Source organism: Hippocampus comes, unplaced genomic scaffold (genome assembly GCF_001891065.2).
Source record: "Hippocampus comes isolate QL1 unplaced genomic scaffold, H_comes_QL1_v1.1 scaffold7, whole genome shotgun sequence".
Lineage (NCBI taxonomy): Eukaryota > Metazoa > Chordata > Actinopteri > Syngnathiformes > Syngnathidae > Hippocampus > Hippocampus comes.
Window position 1 is genome coordinate 347,541 of NW_017842060.1, and position 21,797 is coordinate 369,337.

Sequence of the window (21,797 nt, forward strand, 5' to 3'; positions counted from 1 at the left end):
TGCAGCCTAACACTTCAGGGGCAAAATCACCTTGGCTACCTTTAAGTTTCTTCCGGTTTAAGGGCTAGCTCGTAAAAGGGCGGTGCCGTCTGGCACATGCCGCCAGGGGAAAAAGACGACCGGCGCTATCTCTCGCCCACCTGGGTTGCTCTTGTCATCAACAAAATGTCAGGCAAGGAAATGTTTGTCTGAATAGTCACGTTTTCCGACAGCCTCTTCCTGCTAGCTGCTCTCGTGCGCGTGCCCTTGACTGACTGAAAAAGGAAGCTGTAACTCTCGAACATACACAGTTTCTCGAACATTTCATTCTGTTATTTGTCTTGGTACGAGAGCCACACTTTGCCAATCAGCGATTTAAATGGCTGAGATCTCACCTCTGTTTTGCGTACACTCTGAGGATGAGCTGGCTAATACAAGGACAACACACCTGCTTTACGTAGATGCAGAATTAGCTTGCTCACATGACATCTCAGGTTTGCATATGGGTCAAGCATTATTTGGCAACACACTGAAGAAAAGCTTACTAATACAACGAAAACATCGCCGTTTTCAAACGAGGATTCCGCCCGATGGCAACGATACACAGTTAGCATTAGCATCAAGAACAGTGTGTTTGTTCACCACAGTCCAGCTGCATTCAACCATTAAGTGCCTTTGGATTGACTCTTGTAGAACCTTGGTTGGGAAGGGGCAAGACTGGGGCAAATCCAACCCGATTATCTTAATGTGTGTGCCGGCCGGGCCTTTGGCGTTAATCCGGCTTGAGCACAGCTGTAAAAGTGAAATGCTGCAAACGCTTCACTGTGGTCTCCTTTTGACAAGAACCTGAGCCTGATCCACCAAAAAAAAAAAAAAAAATGTGCATAAACAATCATCCAAAAGCTTGGAGCAGGTGACGCGTACGTGAGCTTGAATCAAGCTCCGCTTTTAGCGCAGACGTTGACAAACGAGTCACCTCCGTTGTCGCCGCCGTCGTGGTAAGAACGGCATCGGAGCGGCACAAATGTTGCGTTTAGCACGCCGCGCGCACCCACACGACACGGCACGCTGCCGAAGAATGTGGAGCAGAAGTTTGCGTGCACTTGTGCCGTCTTCTTGCAGCCATGGCAACAAAAGACTTGAACGCATATTAACATTTGTACACAATGTATGCACCTCCACTGTAGCATATTTAATGCATGAACCTCCAATGTGCCCGCAATCGCATTATATTTGATGTTCTATCATGCACATTATTGACATATTACATATTTAATGTCGACAAAACCTCGATAAAGTGCTGGCATACCTCTCATGTACTAAATGTACATATTTGATGCATACTGTATGCTTCCCGAATGTAGAATTATTACTATGCCGAATGCTAAGATTTTTATGATTTCATGGGCTCATGCCGATTTAAATATTTGACAAAATAAAATAACCGATCGATTATTTTGAAGATGGAATAATGAATCAAATAATCTCTTCACAATTTCAACAAAAAAAAGGCTCTGAATGGCAGGCAGAACCATTGACAATAATTTGTCCTTGGGTATTCCGTTAACGTTACAAGCGAGCGAAAAATCGTGCAAAAATCGGTACGATATTTTTCAGTGTTTGTTTGAATGCCATAAACTTTGCCTCATGTTGTAATGTTATGTGAGGGTAGAGATTAAAAAAAAAATTTGATAACTTGAAAAGGGCCAATCTCAACCAACACTTGCCGATTAATCGATCGTGCCCGAATAATGACAACATTTAGATGACATTCATTCTCACCTCTAACGTGTCAATTTTACAACTTTTCCCAACCTCGACGCTTCTCTTTATTCGCATCATAATAATGTGCCATATGTTGAAATAACTTATGTTCGTATTTCATCATCAATACGTTTGTTTGTTATTGTTATTATTTCATAGTGCAAACTGTGGAATAACTGTCATGAGGACGGCATGCTCGTAAAATCGTAGATTTACGTTCCTCTTTAATGTCTACACACCTCACATGTACCGCTTTGACAAAATCCGCACCCAATTTGAATCGGATTCCATTTTGTGATCAGCAGGCAAATGTCGAGCAAAAAACTTTGCATTGAGCGGCGCTCTCGTCTCCGCCGCCATGGCAACAAAAGGCTGCGACGAAGACGCCGCCGCCGTCGGTGCCGCTGCACCCACCGTTCGACACGCATCTGCTCAGTTCTAATGTGCTTCTCCATCAACCAAACAAACAAACAAACAAACATCTGGAGGAGCAGATAAGACGAGCGGAAAGTGACCCACATCCAGCTCGGAAAGCGTACGTCCCTGAGGCGCGACCCCCCACCCAACCCAGGATGCTCTTAGCACATCCTGTACGTTAAGTGCATCTATGCTAATGTTGACAAATGGTGACTGACGTGTTTGTTTACATGTGCAGCCAGCGTGTCAATGAGCTGATGTGACTGAAAGTTCCTCATTCAACCCACTTTTGTTCCGTACACGTGCGCTAATTTGCGTACCGTGTAAGACCACATCTGCATAGGTCACGGCTGCACCGCTAATGTAGCATATTCGCATTATCGCTAAAGTGTATGTAGCACTAATGTAGCATGTTTACATTATTTTCAATGAGTGGATGCCTCCAATGTGCCATGTTTACATGACATCTAATGCACATACCGCACCTCTAAAGTGCCAAACATGGACATCATCCTGATACTAATCGATACTCGATTGACCGGTAGTCCGCGGACTGGTCCCCCCCAAAAAAGATTTATGTGCTGAGTGCGTGTTGTCCTACCCTGGCGCATGATCTGCATCACCGGACGTTCAGGTCAGCAGTCTGCTATCGCAGCTTGCGATCAGAGCTGTTGAGATCGATCTATTTTTTTTTTTGTTTTTTCTCATTCAAAGTTTGTTTCATGTACAATCTGGAATCTGGAGCGACAGGAGAAGCATTTTCAAACGGGACACGGACTTAGGACAGTTTCTGCACTCGAGCCGCTGCAAAGGTACGTCCCGTGCCTCCGCGTCAGGTCCCGACCAAGGGAGGTCTTGATTTCCGCTTCACAAACTCACAAACTCTTGTATCGACCTTCGTTTTCTTTTCTTTCACGTTCGGGGCCGTTATGTGCATGCCTGACATCATATTTGATGTGTATCCTCCTGTAATGGATGATATTTAATGACGACGCACATCGAGTACACCACCTGACTTCGGGGCGGCGAAGGCTGGGCGTCGCTGCAGTGGCGACCTTGTTTATGGCGCATCCCGTGAGTGAGATGGGTCGGCGAATGCCTGCCGAGACAATTGAACGCGAAGCGGATCGGTCGCGAGGTGCTCGGGGGAATTCTTTCCTTTGTCTGCGCGCCAATTACCGCGGCCAACTTTTTGGGCCCGGTGGTTCGGATCCATACGGAGGCGCACACGTACGCATACACACGAATAACCTGACTTGAAGTTGCTTTGTATTGAGCACAGAGCGGCGACTCAACCGAGAAAATCATTCAAAATATTTGGCGTGGTGTTGTTTGGTTTCGTCATTTCACTGGAAAGTCGAACAACAACAAAAAATAATCCCAGAAATGCTGATCCGAACATATCATGTTCAAGTCATATTAACAAAGTGGCACCTTGCACGGTGGAAATGAACACAACAATCAGAAATAATCCACAGAGTCAAATAAAAAGCTCGACCTGTAACGCACATGCGGTCACACAGACAGCAAGTCACATAGGATTCATGCGTTCTCTTCTCTCATCACAGTCACTTTGCACAAACACACACACACACACACACGAAAAAAAAAAAAATCAAGCAAATGACTAAAATAATCCACATTTGCATCAAAGTAATTATTGACAATAATCAAATAAAATTGGTCAAATAAAGCATTTGACGCACACGTCGACCATTTTTCCATTTCCCTTTTAGAAAACCAGCGCCTCATATTGTGGAAGTAACGAAGGCGATTTCACACTGTTGTTTGGAAACGGTATTTTGTGAAAAAAACATTTCTGGGAGACATACGATCCGCAGCCATCCACCAACGACACGAATGAGTACTCGCAGAATTTCGACCACCGGGGCTAACATGCGGCACGAGGACTAAAAACGCCTTTAGCGTCGTGCCGCAATGTCGCACGCTTCATGCGCGCCGGCGACAGCGTGCGGCCAACAGGGCAGACGAGGAGGAGGAGGAAGAGGAAGGAAGAGCCGACGGGGGGCAAGTGCTCGATCGAACGCAACGGGAAAGAGTCTCCAGGGTCGGATTGGACGCCGGGCCGCTGACTTCGCTCCGTCACGAGAGGCTGCGGCAGAGACTGAAGGCAACGGAAGGGAAACTGCACTCGGGCGCGGGAGCGCACTGTCGCCGAAGTCGGGTCTGAACAAGCAGCTCCGATACCCACTTGTTTTCGAAAATGCCAAAAGGTTGACCTCCGCGTGGTTATGTCGCGTGCTCACTTGGCTGTGAAGCCATGGGAGGATGTAGAAAGTGCAATCAATGAACGCGTTATTCATCCGCTGCCCGAACGGGCTGTAGAAGGACTCCAAACAGAAAGCGGAAGTCTGAGCCTTGCAACAGTGATGCAACCTGCGTAGCATCCTACGTTCAATATGTCCAAAGCATTGAGGGGATACGGAAACTGCGATGCATTCATGAATCTGCTGCCTAAATGGGCCGCAGAAGAAATTCACAACGAAATAATGTCGAACATAAATGGGAAGAGAGAGCAAAGTATAGAGCGCAGTGTCGTGTGGCAACAACACCGACAGGTGAATGGAGTTTCGTGTATGTTGGGCAGTCGGGCTGCTGACACCCTACAAATAGAATATCAACGGAAAGCCCGAAAAAATCTCCAGGACCTTTGCTTGAAAATGAACAGGAAATCCTCCATTTTGCTTTGGGGCAAACACACTGGGGGCAACGTCCGACGAGGCAGCTCATCCCAGTCGTGCCCCCTTGAAGATAATGAGCCCCATCCCCCTACATCAGTTGGACTTTTTGACATCAAACTTTCCGGAAATGTCTCTACACAACAGTACACACAAAAGAAAAAAAAAAGTCTCAAGGGCCCATGCCCGAAACTTTCTTCCGTGTCGGCTTAAAGCTTCAAGAAAATTTGGGGAGAATTCAAACACAGCGTAACGTGTACTTGCCCCAAATGTGCCCCCAATCGGAAGAAGCTATCTGTCAAAGTTTGAGGACCATTTGGACTATTTGCCGTGAGTGTTGCACGCTAGCGTGGAAAAGCGCGGCGTCGGCGAACCGAAACGATGGCGCGAGGCAAATTGTGAGAGCTCATGACTTGCGTTTGTCAGCTGACCTGTGTGGAAAATAAACACACAAACGTAACGACGTGCACGCGCGTTATTCCTCCCCAGGTGCACGCGGGCGGCTTTTCGCGGCTCTTTGGAGAACGATTTACGCCGTCTTGAAATAGCGGCGGAGGGCGGATTAAATCAGAGTCCGCCACTCTGAAAAGGTACACGCATAGATAGTCTGTCACGGAGTCTCTTTGTGCTCCGCAACTGGGGCGTAAGAGCGGGAGGCGAGCGGGTGGGACGAGGGACGTGATGGGGCGGGGAGGGCCGGACCGTGTTGGCGTGAGGTGACGGGACGAGAGCGGCCGAAGGGGGAAAAAAAAAAGCACGGCAGGAAGAGAGTGTTTACAAGGGTGAGGAGGATGTGTGGGAGATGACATCGCGTGGGCTCGCGTCCACCCACTCGCCTGCACACTCGCAATTTGTGCAAAGGAAACCAAGGATGATAACCCCCCCCCACCCCAAAAATGCTCTGGCCGCCGAAACGGGTTGCCGTAGAAACGTGCGTCCTTCCGCGTATTTCGGTGCTTGCCATGGGTGTGGTAAAAGTGAACGCTTTTGTGTAATGAGCTTTTAGTATAATGAGTTTACTGACTAAATGAGCCGCTGTGGATTTTTGTAATCATTCTATTAATCGCGTGGCTAATGATCATTTTAAATGTTTGATTAAAAATGTGTTTACACAACCTCTCGCTCCACAAACTCGGTACTGATGAACGACGACGAAAAAATGGTTAGATGAATTTCTAAAGCGGCCCGTTTAAGCAGAAAACCAGTCCGTCACAACGTTATACGAAGATTCCAAAGAGAACGTAGCACAGAGCTGAGAGAGTGATTTTCTTTTTTCTTTAAATGGTGAATTCATTTCTACAGGCAGCCCGTGTGGGCACCAAACTAGACGGGTTTGCTTCCTATTCTCATTTCCAAAAAACATGATCAAAACTGAAATGGAATCATCAAAAGAATGGAAACAATTTATACCACAGCCCATCTAAGCAAAAAAACAAAAAATGGACGGCCACAGCATAGGCTCGTTATACAAACATTTCCAAGATAAAGCCGCACATAACTGCTAGACTTATTTTTTTTGATAAATGGGAAATTCATTTCTACAGGCGGCCCATGTGGGCAGCAAACTAGATGGATTTGCTTCATATTCTCATTTTAAAAACCATGACAAAAACTGAAATGTTACAACAAAAACAAAAAAACACAATTGATACCGCCGCCCCTTTAGGCAGAAAATATCTTCATGATCCAAACTTTGTATTGATTGAATACCCCACGCTTGATATGACAAAATAAATAATGAAAGAAATGGAAGAACTGCAAGAAAATTGAGGGAGCAAACTTGTTGGACTGAACAGTTTTCTTGTTGCGCTGCACTTTGCGGATTTCTTTGACAGTCTCCGAGTTGCGGCGTTCAACAGATGTTCCTTTTCACCGCTAATCCGCTGAGACACGATGTTGTCTGATGCCATCCATGGGGCAGCGACAAGGCCGAGGGGTTCGAGTGGGCGCCTCGCCATCAAACCAGTTTGAGCCCCGTTTGCCCCCCCCCCCTGTCTCACAACTTGTCAAAGTTTGCTCGAGGAAGGAGCCCAAGTTGTGGCCGATGCCGCGCTGTCAATGCGATTGTCTTCATTTTGTTGGCCAGTTTTGCCCGCCGCAGTATGGTGGGGGGGGGGGGGGATGATACATTCATTTCTACAGCCTCCTGTTTAGGCAGCAAACTAGATGAGTCGCGACCTACGGTAACATCATGACCCATCCATTCTCTCAATCCAACACCACACAATGGACAAAGAGTCAACATGTTGTTGAAAACGGCCACATTTAAGCCAACGATCAACAGCAGCTCTGCGACATGCCCGACACGGCTGTTTTGTTCCTTGCTAAAGTGGTGTCGTTAAGATTTGTCTGGCATTCTTTCCGGTTTCTGGTCTTTCTCAACTTCAGATTTTCAATGAATTAAATTTCCATTTCGAGTGTTTGCTGAGTTAGTGACTCTTGCTTGTCTTGCTTCTTTTAAGTTCGTCGCTGCATCTTCATGGCGCTATTTGTGTCGGAGTATTCCGGTGCCTCCCACAGCAGCCCCTTTAGGCAGCAAAGACATTTTTTGAAGCATCATCCTTTGTTTCCTTGCCACTTGGTCACACTGACAAATTGCATCTGAGTTTGGGGGGGGAACAACCACCTGCCTCAAAAGTGCCATGATGAGGATGTTCTGAACTCCTGTTTATCTCCTGTCAAAACGCCTCGGGAACTTTGCAGCGAGGCGTCTGACATTTATCACCGGTATTGCTTTTCAGACTGGCTGGTCTTTGTCCCATTTGTTGCTGCTTTGGCTCTTGGTATTTTGTTTCCATTTAATGTGACATTTATGTTTGTTTCCTCGCAATATTCCCAGGCCCGACGCCGTGATTGGATTTTATTTATTTTTTGTCACTCTACAACCTCATTATGCAAACATGTTTTTTTGGAGGGGAATAGAAAGCAGTTGCTGTTGAATTTATCGCATCCCTTTTTTGTCACCATTCTATCAAAACTTGCCGCAATCGTGTGGTGTTTGCTCATTGAGAGGTTTGCGTCAACTTGTTTGCGCAGCGGCCAAACTAGTGTGCTGACTAAGCTAGTTTGCTGCAGAAATTGATGTACCATGGATTTTTTTTTTTTTTTTGTCAGGGAGGGGGAAAGGGGGATGTCACGTTATTTCAAATTGTGTTGGTCCTGCGGCATTTGATCAATAAAAAGTCGACTTCAAAAGGTTATGTGGTGACCCGAATACATTGTTGCTCAAACGGGCTGCGGTTTTCATTTTTGTAAAGAATTTTTTAGAGTAAAGAATTTATGTAACGACCCGACACGTTTGCTTCCTTATCAGGCTGCAGTAGAGAAGCACTTCGCTGCCTAAACAGGCTGCTGTCAACAGACCCGGTCGCCATGAGAGCACCACTAAACTCCTAAAGATGCCTTAAGATCAATGAAATGCATCAGAGAAAAAAAGTTTGCCCCACGCAAAGTTTTCCCGGACGAGGACTTGATCCGGACGGGCAGGTTCGTCTGCCGCCTCGTCGGGCATCTCACGGAGGCGCCACTGATCAGTGTGGACATCTTTCACTGTCATACGAATATGCCGCCTCGCAATTAAGTTTCCTTACTGTCACCACGGATATATTTCATGTAAATGAATCATCTCTCCGGTGTCCCGCATTAGCGGCGGGCCGCCTCGTTAATATTCCAGCGGCGCTGTTTAGTATCAAACTTGAGCGAGAACGTTCCGTCTAGGCACGTCGCAGCCCGTTAGCGCAGCAATAACTGAGTGCTGACGTTTTGTGCCACTTTGATGACGGTGATTAGTAGAGAACTTTTACAGCAAAATGTTGACGAGAGAAAAGAAAAAAAATGCAAAAATGAAACAAAAACAACAAAATAATGGCCTCGTCAATTCATACCCAAATCAAACGACAATCAAATAAAACATGCATTAAAATATGTCAGCACAAAGTCCAAATGAATGATATAAACAAAACATGTGTCAGCAATAATCCCCCAAAATAATACAAAATAAAAATATATATTGTCAAACAAAAAAGTAATGTCAAAATCAAACACAATTTGAAGGGAAAAAAAATCACGGAATACAATTTTCAAAGCTGAAACCAATCAAAATCACACGCAAAATGAACAACAACATAAAAAAAATAAAAACAATATGTTTGGCTAACATAATCTTTTTTTTTTAGCTCCGAAACTGTTTTCAAGGTCCCGAAATAAAAATGAGAATGGTTCGAGAATCGTGACTTCTGCAGGAAGACAAGGTTTGGTGAGTTTTATTCTTCAGTGATTAAACTTCGGAGTATCTCAGCCGAGGCATTCCGATAAATTGGGCTCTCATTCTTTTCGGCAGCGTGCGGCAAGTGAGGCGTTTCAGGCAGTCATTGATGCTAACAGACTGCACTTATGTCGCGCTTTTATCTGCACCGTATGGCGCCCAGAGTGCTTCGTTGCACAGCCCGGCAGTCACCCGTTCATATGCGCGCGCAGTCAAACAGCAACAGGAGGCTGCAGCCACGCGGGGGCGCTGACAAGCCCACTTTGCAGAGAATCGGCATGAAAACGAGTCAAATTTTGATTGATGTCCAAAGTCCAAAGAGCCAAAGTCTCGTTCTTGATTCTGTATTTAAAAGAACCCCCCCCCTACACGCACACACACACACTCACACACACACACACACACGCGCGCGCGCGCGCACACGCTCACATCTTCAAGTCTTGTTTTCAACTCGGTTTGTCCCCCTCCACATGTAGCAATTGAAGCGCTAAATTTACGAGGGAAATTGAAGGCCTTCCATTCATTCACAGCACGCTCGTGCGTTATCGGTGAGGCCACATGCTCGCTGAAAGAAGCTGGCATGGCAACTCTGACTCTTTCTTTTCTTTCATTTATTTATTGTCATTTTCTTCGGGCGGGGGGGATAACATTGGTCTCCAGCCGGCCTCCGGCTCGGATGAACTGCGGGCACCGGAGTTGGCATTTCGCAAACGCCGACAACATCCCCCATCATGGGCGCGCAGATGCCGACGTGGGATTCTTTCCGGGAGGGATTACGCGCTGTCACCGCGCTTGGCGCATATTCAAGGGGGAGGGCCTAGGGAGGCGGGGATCGAATGAGAGGGAGAAGGTCAAACCCCCGGAAAGAGCCGGAAATGTTTGGACCGCCGGTCGGTAAGGGCAAAAAGTGGCGCTGGCCGACACACCATCTCTTGTCAAAGATGACGGGCTGCGGCAAAAGCGGGTGCTCGGAACCGGGCGGGAGACGAAAACGCCGCGAGAAACCAGACGTGAGTGACAGCGTGGCGACTGTCTGATTGAGCAACACCGCCGACGGGGAGTCCACCGGATGACATTGATCAGGGTCAGAATAGGCCGCACGGACAACAAATGGCTCACACACGAGGTGACATCAATCTAAGACCTTGACAATAAGAACCGAATGATATATGTTCACTTTTTGGGTTTCACCGTCAAACTTGTTCCGTGATGCTGATTGGTTTTGAAGGTGTTCTCGACCCTCCAACATCTTGGTTTCAAAGTCTGACCGGTGACTTATTCTCGACTCCTCATCAAATTCTTGATCTTGAACCAGGTCTTTACACCTTACAAGAAGAGTCTCGGTCTCTACTTTGTGGCGACTCGTCCACGTGTTGGTCTTGAAGCCTCAAAGTCTGAGTTATGATTCAGTCTTGCGTTTGTCTCGAAACCTCCAAATCTTCACGGGGTTCTGGACACCTTCAAGTCCTGATCTTGACTTGGTCTCAGCACATCCGTGTTTTGGTCTCGACCCCTAAAAGGCTTCGTCTCCACTCAGAAAGTCTTTGCCTTGACTCAGTCTCAACCAGTCAAGACCTTGGCCTGGACTCTCAAAGTGTTGATCTCAAGCCCTCAAATTCTTGAGGACTTGAACTCTGAAGAGCCTTTTTGTTTCTGACCCAATTTTCTTATACCAGTCAGGGTCCAAAAACGGTGCTTTGCGGGAGTGTTATGACCTCGGCTCAAAGGCAATATCGAAAGGGAACGAGACCTTACGTAAGGTTCCGCCAAATTCTACGTTATTCAAGCAAAAACAAATCAAATCAAACCGAGTAGACCCACTTCTCACGTTATCCAAAGAACACACGTTTGCAGTCAGTCGTGTCGAGAGTGGACGAGTGAACGAGATCTGTGTCGGCGGCAAAAGGTGCAACCATATACAATGAACCAATCAAACCGAGGACCAAGCAGACCGGATGTGCTCTGAGCCATCCCCTAAATGATGATGGGACCGGTGGGCGCCACCGGACTCCCAAAACACCGAACCAGTAGAAACACGTCGCTGAAGGAATGTCACCTCCCTCGAGCAGAGGTGGGCAACTCCGCTCCTTGAGGGCCAGTGTCCCGGATGTTTTATAGGTCTCCGTGCTCCAAGGCACCTGAATCAAAAGAGCCACCTTCTGCAGGGCTGATGATTTGAATCGGGTATCGGAGCAGGGAGACATCTAAAACGTCCAGGAGACCGGCACTGGGATTGCCCACCCCGGAGCGTTGCATTTCCAAGGCCTTCCCTGTTCTTCCTGGCGTGCAACTCAGCCGCTCTCCATGACTCTCTCTCTCTCTCTCTCTCTCTCTCGCTCTTCTTTGCTGCCGTGACAGAATGTTTGACGTGTCTCTGGTGTCGGCGTTCATTAGCCGGTACCTAATGTCGTGTCCTGAGCGTGTGGGTAAAGCGCCCGCCGGAAGCACTTCTGAGACGCAGGGAACAGCAGGAGTGGAAGATACAAAAGGCATGTCTACATTAGTCCGAAGTGGCTTTGCTTACCAAAGCTTTGGTCTAGACCACGGGTGTCAAAGTCAAGGCCCGGGGGCCAGATCTGGACCACCACATCATTTTATGTGGACCGCAAAAGCAAATCAAGCATGTCAACTTCCATGATGCTTGCTAAAGTTTGAACCAAAATTTCAAATTGTCACATCTTATCCATAACAACAATATTTGAACAAGCCATTATTCTTGACTTCTGATTTCAAAACAAGTTATCCATCAATTTGTTGTTCGCTGTGTATGTGATATGGGGGGGGGGTGTTTAACATTCGGTTTTACAAAATTCATAACAGTCCTCCAAGGGAAACGGTAACTACAATGGGGCCCGCGACAAAAATGAGTTTGACAGCCCTGGTCTCGACACTGAAGGTGTTGAAAATGTCGGTCTGACTCAAACCTACGAAATTCTTGATATCTACTCAACGAAACCTGCTCTCGACTCTCAAGGTCTCGGTCTTGACTCCGTCTCGACACCCATCGACGTCTTGGTCTCAACCCCACAAAGTCTCCATCTTGACCCCTTAAGCCTTAGTCCAGATTCCATCGCTCGGACCATCAAAGCCTCGGTCTTAACTTTGTTAGCTTTAACGTGGTCCGCTTACCATTCCACCCCCGTCAGTCCACCTGCAATCTCTCTTTTTAATGTTTTTTTTTCTTCAATCCCCACCGATGTAAATTTGCATCCAAATTTGCACCCGGTGGGCTTTGATTGCTCATGAAGTATTCATCATGGCAGAAGTACGTCGCAAACGAAATGGCGTGACTTGACCTTTGGCGACGAGCGACTCAATGGCGTGACGGAGAGCCGCTGAGGAAAAATCATTTTTTCAAATGACAGCTGATTTAATCAAGACGTAAAAATCCATGGGCCTCAAGTTAATCAGTGTTGTTGTGTTGGGGGCACACGCACACACACGCACGCACACACACACTCATACACTTGAATGAGGTAAGCTCGGGCCCGCCACGTTTGGTCGTGCACGCAACTGGTTTAATGTGATTGTTCCTCACCAGTTATTCACGCTAACCGCCACCTTGCACAACAGCAGCGATCGGAACGACGACAAATAATCCACAGTCATCCTCAGCACGTACCGTAATGTCATAAAATCCTCAAATTGAATCGTGAAATTAATGCGATCCATCCTCTTGCCAGTAATTGATTATAAATGCCACTTTGCACAGTCGGGGAAAAAAAAAAAGAAAAGACAAAGCGGCTAAAAATAATCCGCAGTAAAAGAAAAAAAAAGTTTACAAGGCTCTGTGGTGATGCAAACAAAGTCTCTGAATGGAACCAAAGCTTCATTGTCAGCAAGTCGCAGAGTTTGGCCAACACTTGCTTGCGGCCTAAACGGGCTGCAGAAGAAAGTAGAGCTGCTTGTATTCCACAACAACAACGGAGTGGCGCTATGTGCTTGCAGTTGGCTGGGCCGCAATAACATTGAAATGTTGAATAGTCGCTCTCATATGTTACTCAGATAAAGATTTAATTTCAACAAATAATGATAAATGAATCCGCCGGTCATTTCAGTTCGCCCAGTGAGATTTTCTTAAATGTCCACCGGCTCAATCACAACATTTTGCGTTTTGAAATAAACGTCACTGAAGCGAGATGCTGCTTGAGCTAAAACCTTCAGCTCAAATTAGTGTATTGAAAAATCTGCTCTTTTACGCTCCTTATTTTTGGTCATCTTTATTGTTTTGTGAACAAGTGACTGTGACGAGTCACAGCATGAACTGAAGTAGCAGTTCATGCTGTGTGCTATCTCTTAATTTCTTTGCGGCGAGGTGCACTGGGTAAAGTCGTCGACATATGTGTTAGCTTGTCGAGCTAGGTCCCAGGAGACCACCTGTCACCTGCTTGTCACATTTAGTCCCCAAATTCACACGCCGGATGCCGGCAGAACTTCAGAGATACCCGTGTAGTCTGTCGTTTTTTTGCTAACTCATGCTCCATGCTAGTGAGAGGTTTTTTGTCAGACACGTACGCCCAGTAAAGACATATGATATGTTAGTGAGCGGCGAGTTTGCGAGCCAGCGCTTATATGACAGCAGTAAACAGAAGGGACTGAGGAAGAGCTTTGAGGTACCGGGATGGGCGATTCTAGCGTGCTCCTTCATGCTATTTGCTAGGAAGAGTAGACTGATGTGTTAGCTTCTGCTGCTAGCCTCCAGCAAGCCACTGGTGACGTGATTGGCACATGTATGACCGATGCTTGTCACTTTTTGATGTGTTTTGCATGTTTAATTCAATTTTGAGATGACGCAGCGGGCAAATGGCCCCGTAGGTTGGACGATGGACAACACAGTGCAAAGATCAAAAGAAGAAGTAGCGAGCTTTTGAAATCTGCCCGGCCAAAGCTTGAAGCGTTTTTCTTTTTCTCCCCCCCCCACCCCCGAGTTTCCGAGCTAATGCGTCTCTGCTTTGATTCAAATAGAATCTCTATTATTCCCTCTATTATTCTTGGTGGCCCGTTTCATTATCTCCTCGCCGTCCGACTCTATTTCGGTACAAGGCCCTCCGGTGAGGCGACGGAGAGATTCCATCAAAGTCCTTTTTCCATGTTTGCCGAGCTGTCGTCTGGACATATGAAGTTCACATTTTATGACAACAAAGTCATAATTATGCACACAAAAAGCGTCCCTTCAAATGGACAAAGTGCGCAATTTTACTCATTCTAAAATCTGTCTGAGAAAAAACACGAGATGTCAATATGTTCCAAGCACTTTTTAACGAAATTGTAAGCTGAAAACAAAATGTGACATCTCACCTCCAGTTCAATCCTTTCTTTTTGTAAATTATATTTTTTTTATTTGCCTTCGTGATAAGATTCGGCTTTTTCCTGAAAGAATGCTGACGTGGCCGTCGCTTTTGAAAAAGAAAAGTCTTCCGTGCTAATAAAAAAGCAACAAATGGAGAGAAAAGGAGAGCTTCTCTGGCAAATAGATGATTTTTTTGTTTGTTTTTATTTCTTCCGAAGCGTCAGCATCCGCCTGCGTGCTTGACATTGACATTTGCGCACGTCCGCCCGTGGTCACTTGTGCTCAGGTGAGCTTGTTGAGTCACTGGAGCATCAGCGCTCATGTCACCCAAAACTTGGACCACCAACACACACATTTTTATTCCTCAGGTTTCAACACAACATCAGGGCTGTCTACAACGAACGCTTTGAGAATCGATTATTCTATCCGTGATTTCATCGATTAAGGCGGCCAGGTATCGAGTGGTTAGCACGTTGGCATCACAGTGCAGACGTTGTGGGTTCAATTCCAGCTCTGGCCTTCCTGTGTGGAGTTTGCATGTTCTCCCCGTGCCTGCGTGGGTTTTCTCCGGCTAGTCCGGTTTCCTCCCACATTCCAAAAACATGCATGGCAGGCTGATTGAACACTCCAAAATGTCCCCGCAACCCTTGTGAGGATAAAGCGGTTCGGAAAATGAATGAAGGAATTTCATCGATTAATCGAATAACATTTTTTTTCTGTGTGTATTGCAAAAACCTTTTTGGGGCCGATTACTGTTTTTTAACCCATTGTTGCTAATTCTGTTGTCTATTTTAAGTCATAAAAAAAAAAAAAAGATTCTAACAAGAATTAGGCAATGTGACATGAGAGAGATTCACGTGACGCTTACGTGAAGTTGATTCAATTGGTGGCCCAGTCATTGTTTCCCAAAAGTAAAAGCAGATGTTTGCAAATGTCTCGTTTTAATTCAATAGGAGAGGCGGAAATCAGAGGATTTGGACAATCTTAAGGCCATAAACGATGATTCGATTGCTGGGTGTCGATTAATTTGACTGTCGTAAAGTTATCGATTGGATGAATTTTGATGAGACGCTCCTTATTTTATTGTTTTCGAACGATGTTATGTTCCATTGTCGACTACTTTACGCACCGTAGATATTGAACATACTCGCCGATGAATTGACTCGTCAAACCCGCCAATCCGCACCGATGGTTACAGACACCAAGCGCCGATTTTGGCATCAGCTCACAAAATCTACGGCTGAAGAGTTTTTGATTTTTTAAGATTGAAGACGCCACATGTGCGCGGCCGCAGAAGAGAATCGTAGAGCCCGGTGAAAACAAAAAAGCATTTGCGTCACTCCGGAAAACACACCGAGCCGTCCCCCGCAATGTGCACCGGGGGGGACCAAAAGCAAGAGTCAGTAAACCTCGAGAGCGAGCGCGCAGATCCGCGAGGTACGCCGTCGCTTCTTCTACGGAGCAGGCGTTAAATATTAAAAGCCACTGCAAATGGCCCTGACCCGATGTGGGACAACCCAGGCGGGGCAGGCGTACGTGGTGCCCCCCCCCCCCCCCCCAATCTTCGCTTAAGCATACTCGAAAACGCGCCGGATGGCGAGGGGGTTGGTGGGTCAAAAGGGGGGGGGAGCGTCCCACGACACGTCAGAAACGCCGACCATGTTTAATTCACAACCTTCCATTTCCACGTCGCCGCGCGCTGGTGCGACACGCCGTGTGACCCGCAAGCCCCGCCCCTGGCAGAAGAGCGCGGTGCAACGTTTTCCTCATTTCCCAAAGCGACCCCACCCCACCCCCGCATGTAATGGAAGTACAACATTCCCGACTAATCTTGTCGTCTCCTGTGGCCTTTCTCCGTGTTCTTTCCATGACAACAGTCGACCCCTTTCACACAAATTAGCCTGACACAAAATGACAAACAGGCAGAAACGCCGCAAGGTATATACTGGGTATGTATATATAAAAAAAAAAAAAGGGGGGGGTTGGGGGGGAACGACAAAAAAAAAATAAAAAAATAAATACATTCCAACAAATTTCATGACTTGAACAAATGTTACACACGTTCATATTTCATTCCAAATAAAAATTGAAAAAAAAGATGAATACACAAAGACAAATGTTCCAAAAGGTTCCCTTTTATGGATCCAAACTCTCCCCAAAGAATGCTTTTTCAAATAAAAGTTGGACATTCGGATTCATATGAAATCCCCGCCCGTAGTCCAATAACTGATGTTTTTGCCATTCGATGGTGTACTACTGGAAGTCTTGGGGTCTCGTGTGTAAAAGTGGCCGTTTTTCGGACTGTCGCAACTTTGCCGGATTTCTCTCGACCTCGCCGCTGCAAACTTTGCGAGTTGCATCCCGCTTGTACCGTCATAGAAAACGACAAGTGGCGCTTGGACTTGAACCGGCAGTCAAGTTTCCTTTTTTAAGCAGCACTTTTCCGTCCTAACACCAAAAGCGTTTCACACTTGCACCCGCCCACGCGCACTTACGCGACGGGACATGCATCCATTATTTGACAAGCGAAAGTTCGCTTCTTTTTTTTTTTTCCTCCCTGCTGTCCGCATGTCAGCGTCTCCGGCCTTTGGCTTTTCCATCCACCGCATGACCGAACGTTCTGGCGTGACGCTTCCCCGTCTATGGAATTTTCACTCAGGCCATAGCGAGTCTGCTGGGGTTTGTTTGCCTTTTGCCCGGCGGATTTACGGGCGTGTCGCGCCCAGATTATTGCCGGCATTGAAACCTTGAAAGTCTTACAGGCTAAGTGACGATTGTTGAAACAGAGGGATTCAAACGGGGAGCGCAACAGCAGTTCAGACGAGATTTTAAGCTGAAAGGCAAGTATCCAAACTGCGGCCCAGGGGCCATTTGTGGCCCATTGTGCTTTTTCCAGAGGCCCACACCATGACAAAAAAAAAGATAAAATGACATTTGACATGGGCCGCAAGGTTCGTTAAAAAATGCCAAGGTATGCAGAGTACATCGAGTTTCAGGATTTTTTTTTGTTGTTGTTGCTGTGGGGCATTGAGTATCCAGTTCATCCATTTTTTTTAAGCTGTGAGTGTCGGGCATATTTTCACAATCGATGCGAATGTTCTTTTTTTTTCCCCCCCTCCATCCTCGGTGACATCATTCACCCAAATCGTTAATCCTGTCAATCATCAAATGCCAGGCTTATTTCACTGTAGCGCAAATTCAAGAGAAATTGTTGCACAGAAGAGAGGACAGCAAAAGAAACGACTGGACCAGACACGTTTGTTTTCTTGAAAATACCACCATGAATTCTTTGGGGTTTTTTTTTGTTTGTTTTTGGTCAAAGGTAAACAGCGCGGGGCTAATTAGCGTTTGAGCGCGCGGTGACAAGGAACATTATCTCTTGCCGTCCGCCATCGACATCTGGTTGAAGGCCACGGAGCCTGCAATACTGCCGCAGTGATTTACTGCCCGTCTGGTGGTTCGCCTAATCTCTGCCAGTTCGTTACAAGTTTGGAGAAAGAGATCGGAGGTGTTCAATAGCACGTCGGCATCTGCGAGTCGCACAATTGATTCATTTTCCTCGCGATTATTGACCCGACGGGGCGTTGAAATGCCGCTGACCTTCGCTCGGCTAACCGGGCCGTACATCCCCTCGACGTTCCCTCGCTGATCTTAAGAAGGCTGCAATTTAATTCATGTTGCTATTGTATGGGAAATAAACAAATAAATAAATAACATAAGCAAACCCGCAAAAAAAAAAAAAAAGTGTGAAAAGTCATGCGCAAAATTAGACAGGAAGTCGGCCATTCTGTTTCACAGCCCCAACGGAATTACAAAACTAAGGACCCGGAGCCTGTTTAATTGAGCAACGAGAAATTTGATTGGCAATGTCTCTCATGAGTAGTCCCACAAAAAAAGTCCCACAGAGCCATGGCCAAAAGGACGCTAACCTTTCCGAGCACCACAATCAATTGTCAACAAAGTTCCATCGCCTTCGCCAACATTATTTGTCATCAAGCAGCCATGTCGCTCACTCACCTTGTCGGCCATGATCATGGAGGAGCCTCCGTGCACGCCCAGCACAGGAAGTTGCGTCTGGACGGACAGGAAGTCGAGAATCTGTGCAATGGCCTCCTGGTCGGTGCCGTCGGCAAAGACGATGCCGTGGAGGCGAGAACGCGATAGCAGCTCGCATACCTTCAAAAACAAAAAGCCCATGATGGTGAACCTTAACATGAAACACAAAAAAAATCAAGGTGCTTATTTGGCACTCCCGGATGAAGTTTATATAATATTTTACGAGGCAGACAAGTCCCCGTCAAATGCCAAGGAGTCCGAGTCAAGTCCGAGACAACACACACACACACAAAAAAAAAAAACATTCGGACTAGGGTACGACAGTTGTGGCATGAGGTAACTTGTGTCTCAAAGTACCACCATATTCCTCTTTTGCTTCTTGATTAAAAAAAAAAAAAGTTTCCAACTCATGTTCTGCTGTGTATGCAAACTCCAAACCTCCAGGGGCGCTCCCTCTCACCTGTGTGATGACAGACTTGGGGTCGGTCTGGTTGATCCTTAAGGGCACCACCGATACGTCCAGGGCATCGTCGGGGCTGCGCGGGGGACGCAGCTCCTGGTCCGGGACCAGTCGGGTCTGGCCCATCACCACGCCCACGCTGAGCCCAGGAGGCTTCTGGGACGCGGCAAGAGACACCCACCGCGAGAGTAGGAGCAGCATCCACAACACCGCCGACATCGTCCCCTGAACACGCAAAGAACACGACGGCAGTGCATATACGTCATTTCGTTGGATCTTGAAGACCTGTCCAGGCAATTGGGGAAAAAAATAGAAATAAAATGAAATTAAACAGTGCTTTGTGAATTCAAAATAGAACCTCACGAGGGGATCATTATTACGATATTGTGGAGGATTGGCGATACAAAAAAAGGTGATATTGTGTAGGAACTCCTTATATATATATATATATATATATTTTTTTTTTTTAAAAGGCTCATACTTAAAACAAAAAGAGCAAAATTTAACAGTGGTGATTTAAAAAAAAAAAAGGTTTGGCCAGTCATTTGTCAAGTGCCCCTTTTGACTCAGCGACGCAAAGTATAGCGCAATTAGCATTTATGCTAAATCCGGCACATTGACACTCTTTCACGTTCTTGTGTTGATTAATGTACAGTACGCTGGTCCATTGAAATAAATACATTAAAAAAACAACAACAACAACAAATAACGTTTCATGGACTATGTCCTTCACAATGCTGCATTCGGCCGATGACACGTAAATTTGAGGCACTTACTTGCAAACGCGCAAACACACATCGTGAATTAAGTCAATTTGCGGAGGAACTCAAATGTGTTGCGTTCCTCGTCATCTCCCCATTAGCGTGGGCCTTGAACGTAGGTGGCCACAACATGCCTGATTCAAATTCAACTGCACTAATAAACTAACCATCGGGGGTGCTCGAACTGCACGAAATGAAAAATCACCCGCCCATTTCAACAGATGTGCGTCTTTTAGTATAGTGACATATCAACGGTGATATTGTGGCAATTTTAATCACGTGTTAAAGCGATATTGCCGTTATTGTTACATCCCTAATTCATAGGAAAGGCGACCCTTATTGACGGAGTAAATGGTGGTGGCCCGCTGAAATACACTTCTTGCAAAAACGGTAAAAACCACAGCGTGTAACTGCCATTCATTTTGCGGTCTGCTATCGCGTGAATGCGAAATCGCTGTCTCATCCGTGTGTGTCTCACACTTTTGAAGGGAGCAAAAGTAATGGGACAATTGGCTGCTCCGCTGTTCCGTGGCCGGTCATGCAGGGCCGCCAATGGAACTGCTTTCTTTGTATTTCTTGATGATATGACGGCTGACGAATTCAGCAGTATGAATTCTCAGCTGTTTTCTGCTCATTTCCAGCCAAAGGCTTCAATGGATGGCGCTTCACAGTGCCGATGGACAATAACCGGAGGCGTACTTGCCAAGCGACCGAAGGGTTTTTCAAGGCAAAAAGTAGGATCAATCACTTGACCTGAATCCAGCTGAGCGAGAATTTTACTTGCTGAAGACAAGAAAGGAAAGAAGAGCGGCCCAAGCAACAACAAGCAGCAAACGAAGACAGTTGCAGTCGAGGCCCGGAGGAGCATCAGCGGGGAGGAAATCCAGCGCGTGGTGATGTCGTCGACCCGTTGCAAACGTCAGTTTGTAATTGACTTTGGATCTGTTTGTATGAACAAGATGAGAAGATGACCCCTGAAACGGAAGTGGCTGTGACTCACGACAGTTGTGAGGTCGGGAAGACAAAGAGCGCTCCGCCGACGCCGCCTCTTCATGGGCAACTTTGCGGTAAATGACACCTTTGCCAAGATAATGACACGGCAGCTCTGACTCAATAACACTGAGTGAAAAAACAACAACACTGACACCCTCACGCGGATGTAACCCAATTTGTAACCCCAACCCTACCCTTGGCTTGAGACACGAACCCTATTTTGAAATCTTCGCCCTGGGTTGAAACTCTAAAGTTGCAAACCCTCGTCAAGGCTTGAAACTACAATTTGACACTGTTTGAAACCATCACGCAGGCTTGAAATCTTAACCTTTGTTTGAATCCTTAATTGGAAAGACCAAACTGGGCTTGAAACCCTAATTTGTGACTGAATCCTCAATTTCAAACCCGACAACCTGTTTGAAATCTCGTCTTGAAACGCGACATTCAAACCCTAATGCTAACCTAGGCTTGAAACCTTCATTTTAAACCCTAACCTAAGATTGAAACCCTGATTTAAAATTTTCAAAGATGCAAACCTTAATTTGAAAGTCAAAGCCCATTCTGAACCCCCAATTGTAACGCCCAACTTTTTGGGTTGATTGCGTTCCAGTTGTGGAGAACATGTTGACAGCATTTGGTGTGGGCATCGACATCCGCACATCGCGAGAGGGTCCCTCCGAACCTCAGCCCCCTGCCCCCTTCCTCTTTCCTGTTTGTTGCGCACCCTCTGACGCGGTTTCCTCTTGGCCCCAAAAGCAGATGCGGCGAGTAATAAAGGCGCTGCGAAAAGGCCCGACGGCGCAACAAGGGCTAATGAAAGCACCGCGAGAGCGCCGTGTTCCATCTCGGCCAATTTCCAACACCGCCGCCATCCGGCCGAGCCCGACAAGAAAACCTGGAGGGGAAATTGTGGACTTACGATCACCCCCCCGCCCCTTTCCCCTCACCGCTAACTTTCTTCAGACATCAGCTTCTTGGTCTGGCTCTTTCGTCGCAGTCTGTCTTTCCGGGCGGCAATGCGTACGTTTGTCCGGCCGGCCAAATCAGGCCAGCGAGCGAGTAAAGCAGCCGGTCCTGACGGATGCCCGGCAGCAGACGAGCCCCGTGGCCTTCG

The 21,797-nt window shown here is 46.7% G+C and overlaps 1 protein-coding gene across 1 annotated transcript in view; it reads right to left on the reverse strand.

Moving 5' to 3' along the window:
• The window catches only part of grin2ab (glutamate receptor, ionotropic, N-methyl D-aspartate 2A, b), an 83,757-nt gene that overhangs the window by 36,042 nt on the left and 25,918 nt on the right, over positions 1–21,797 (reverse strand). Inside the window, 2 exon segments of the mRNA XM_019862168.1 lie at positions 18,431–18,589; positions 18,930–19,154. Coding sequence (XP_019717727.1) covers positions 18,431–18,589; positions 18,930–19,154 — 384 coding nt within the window.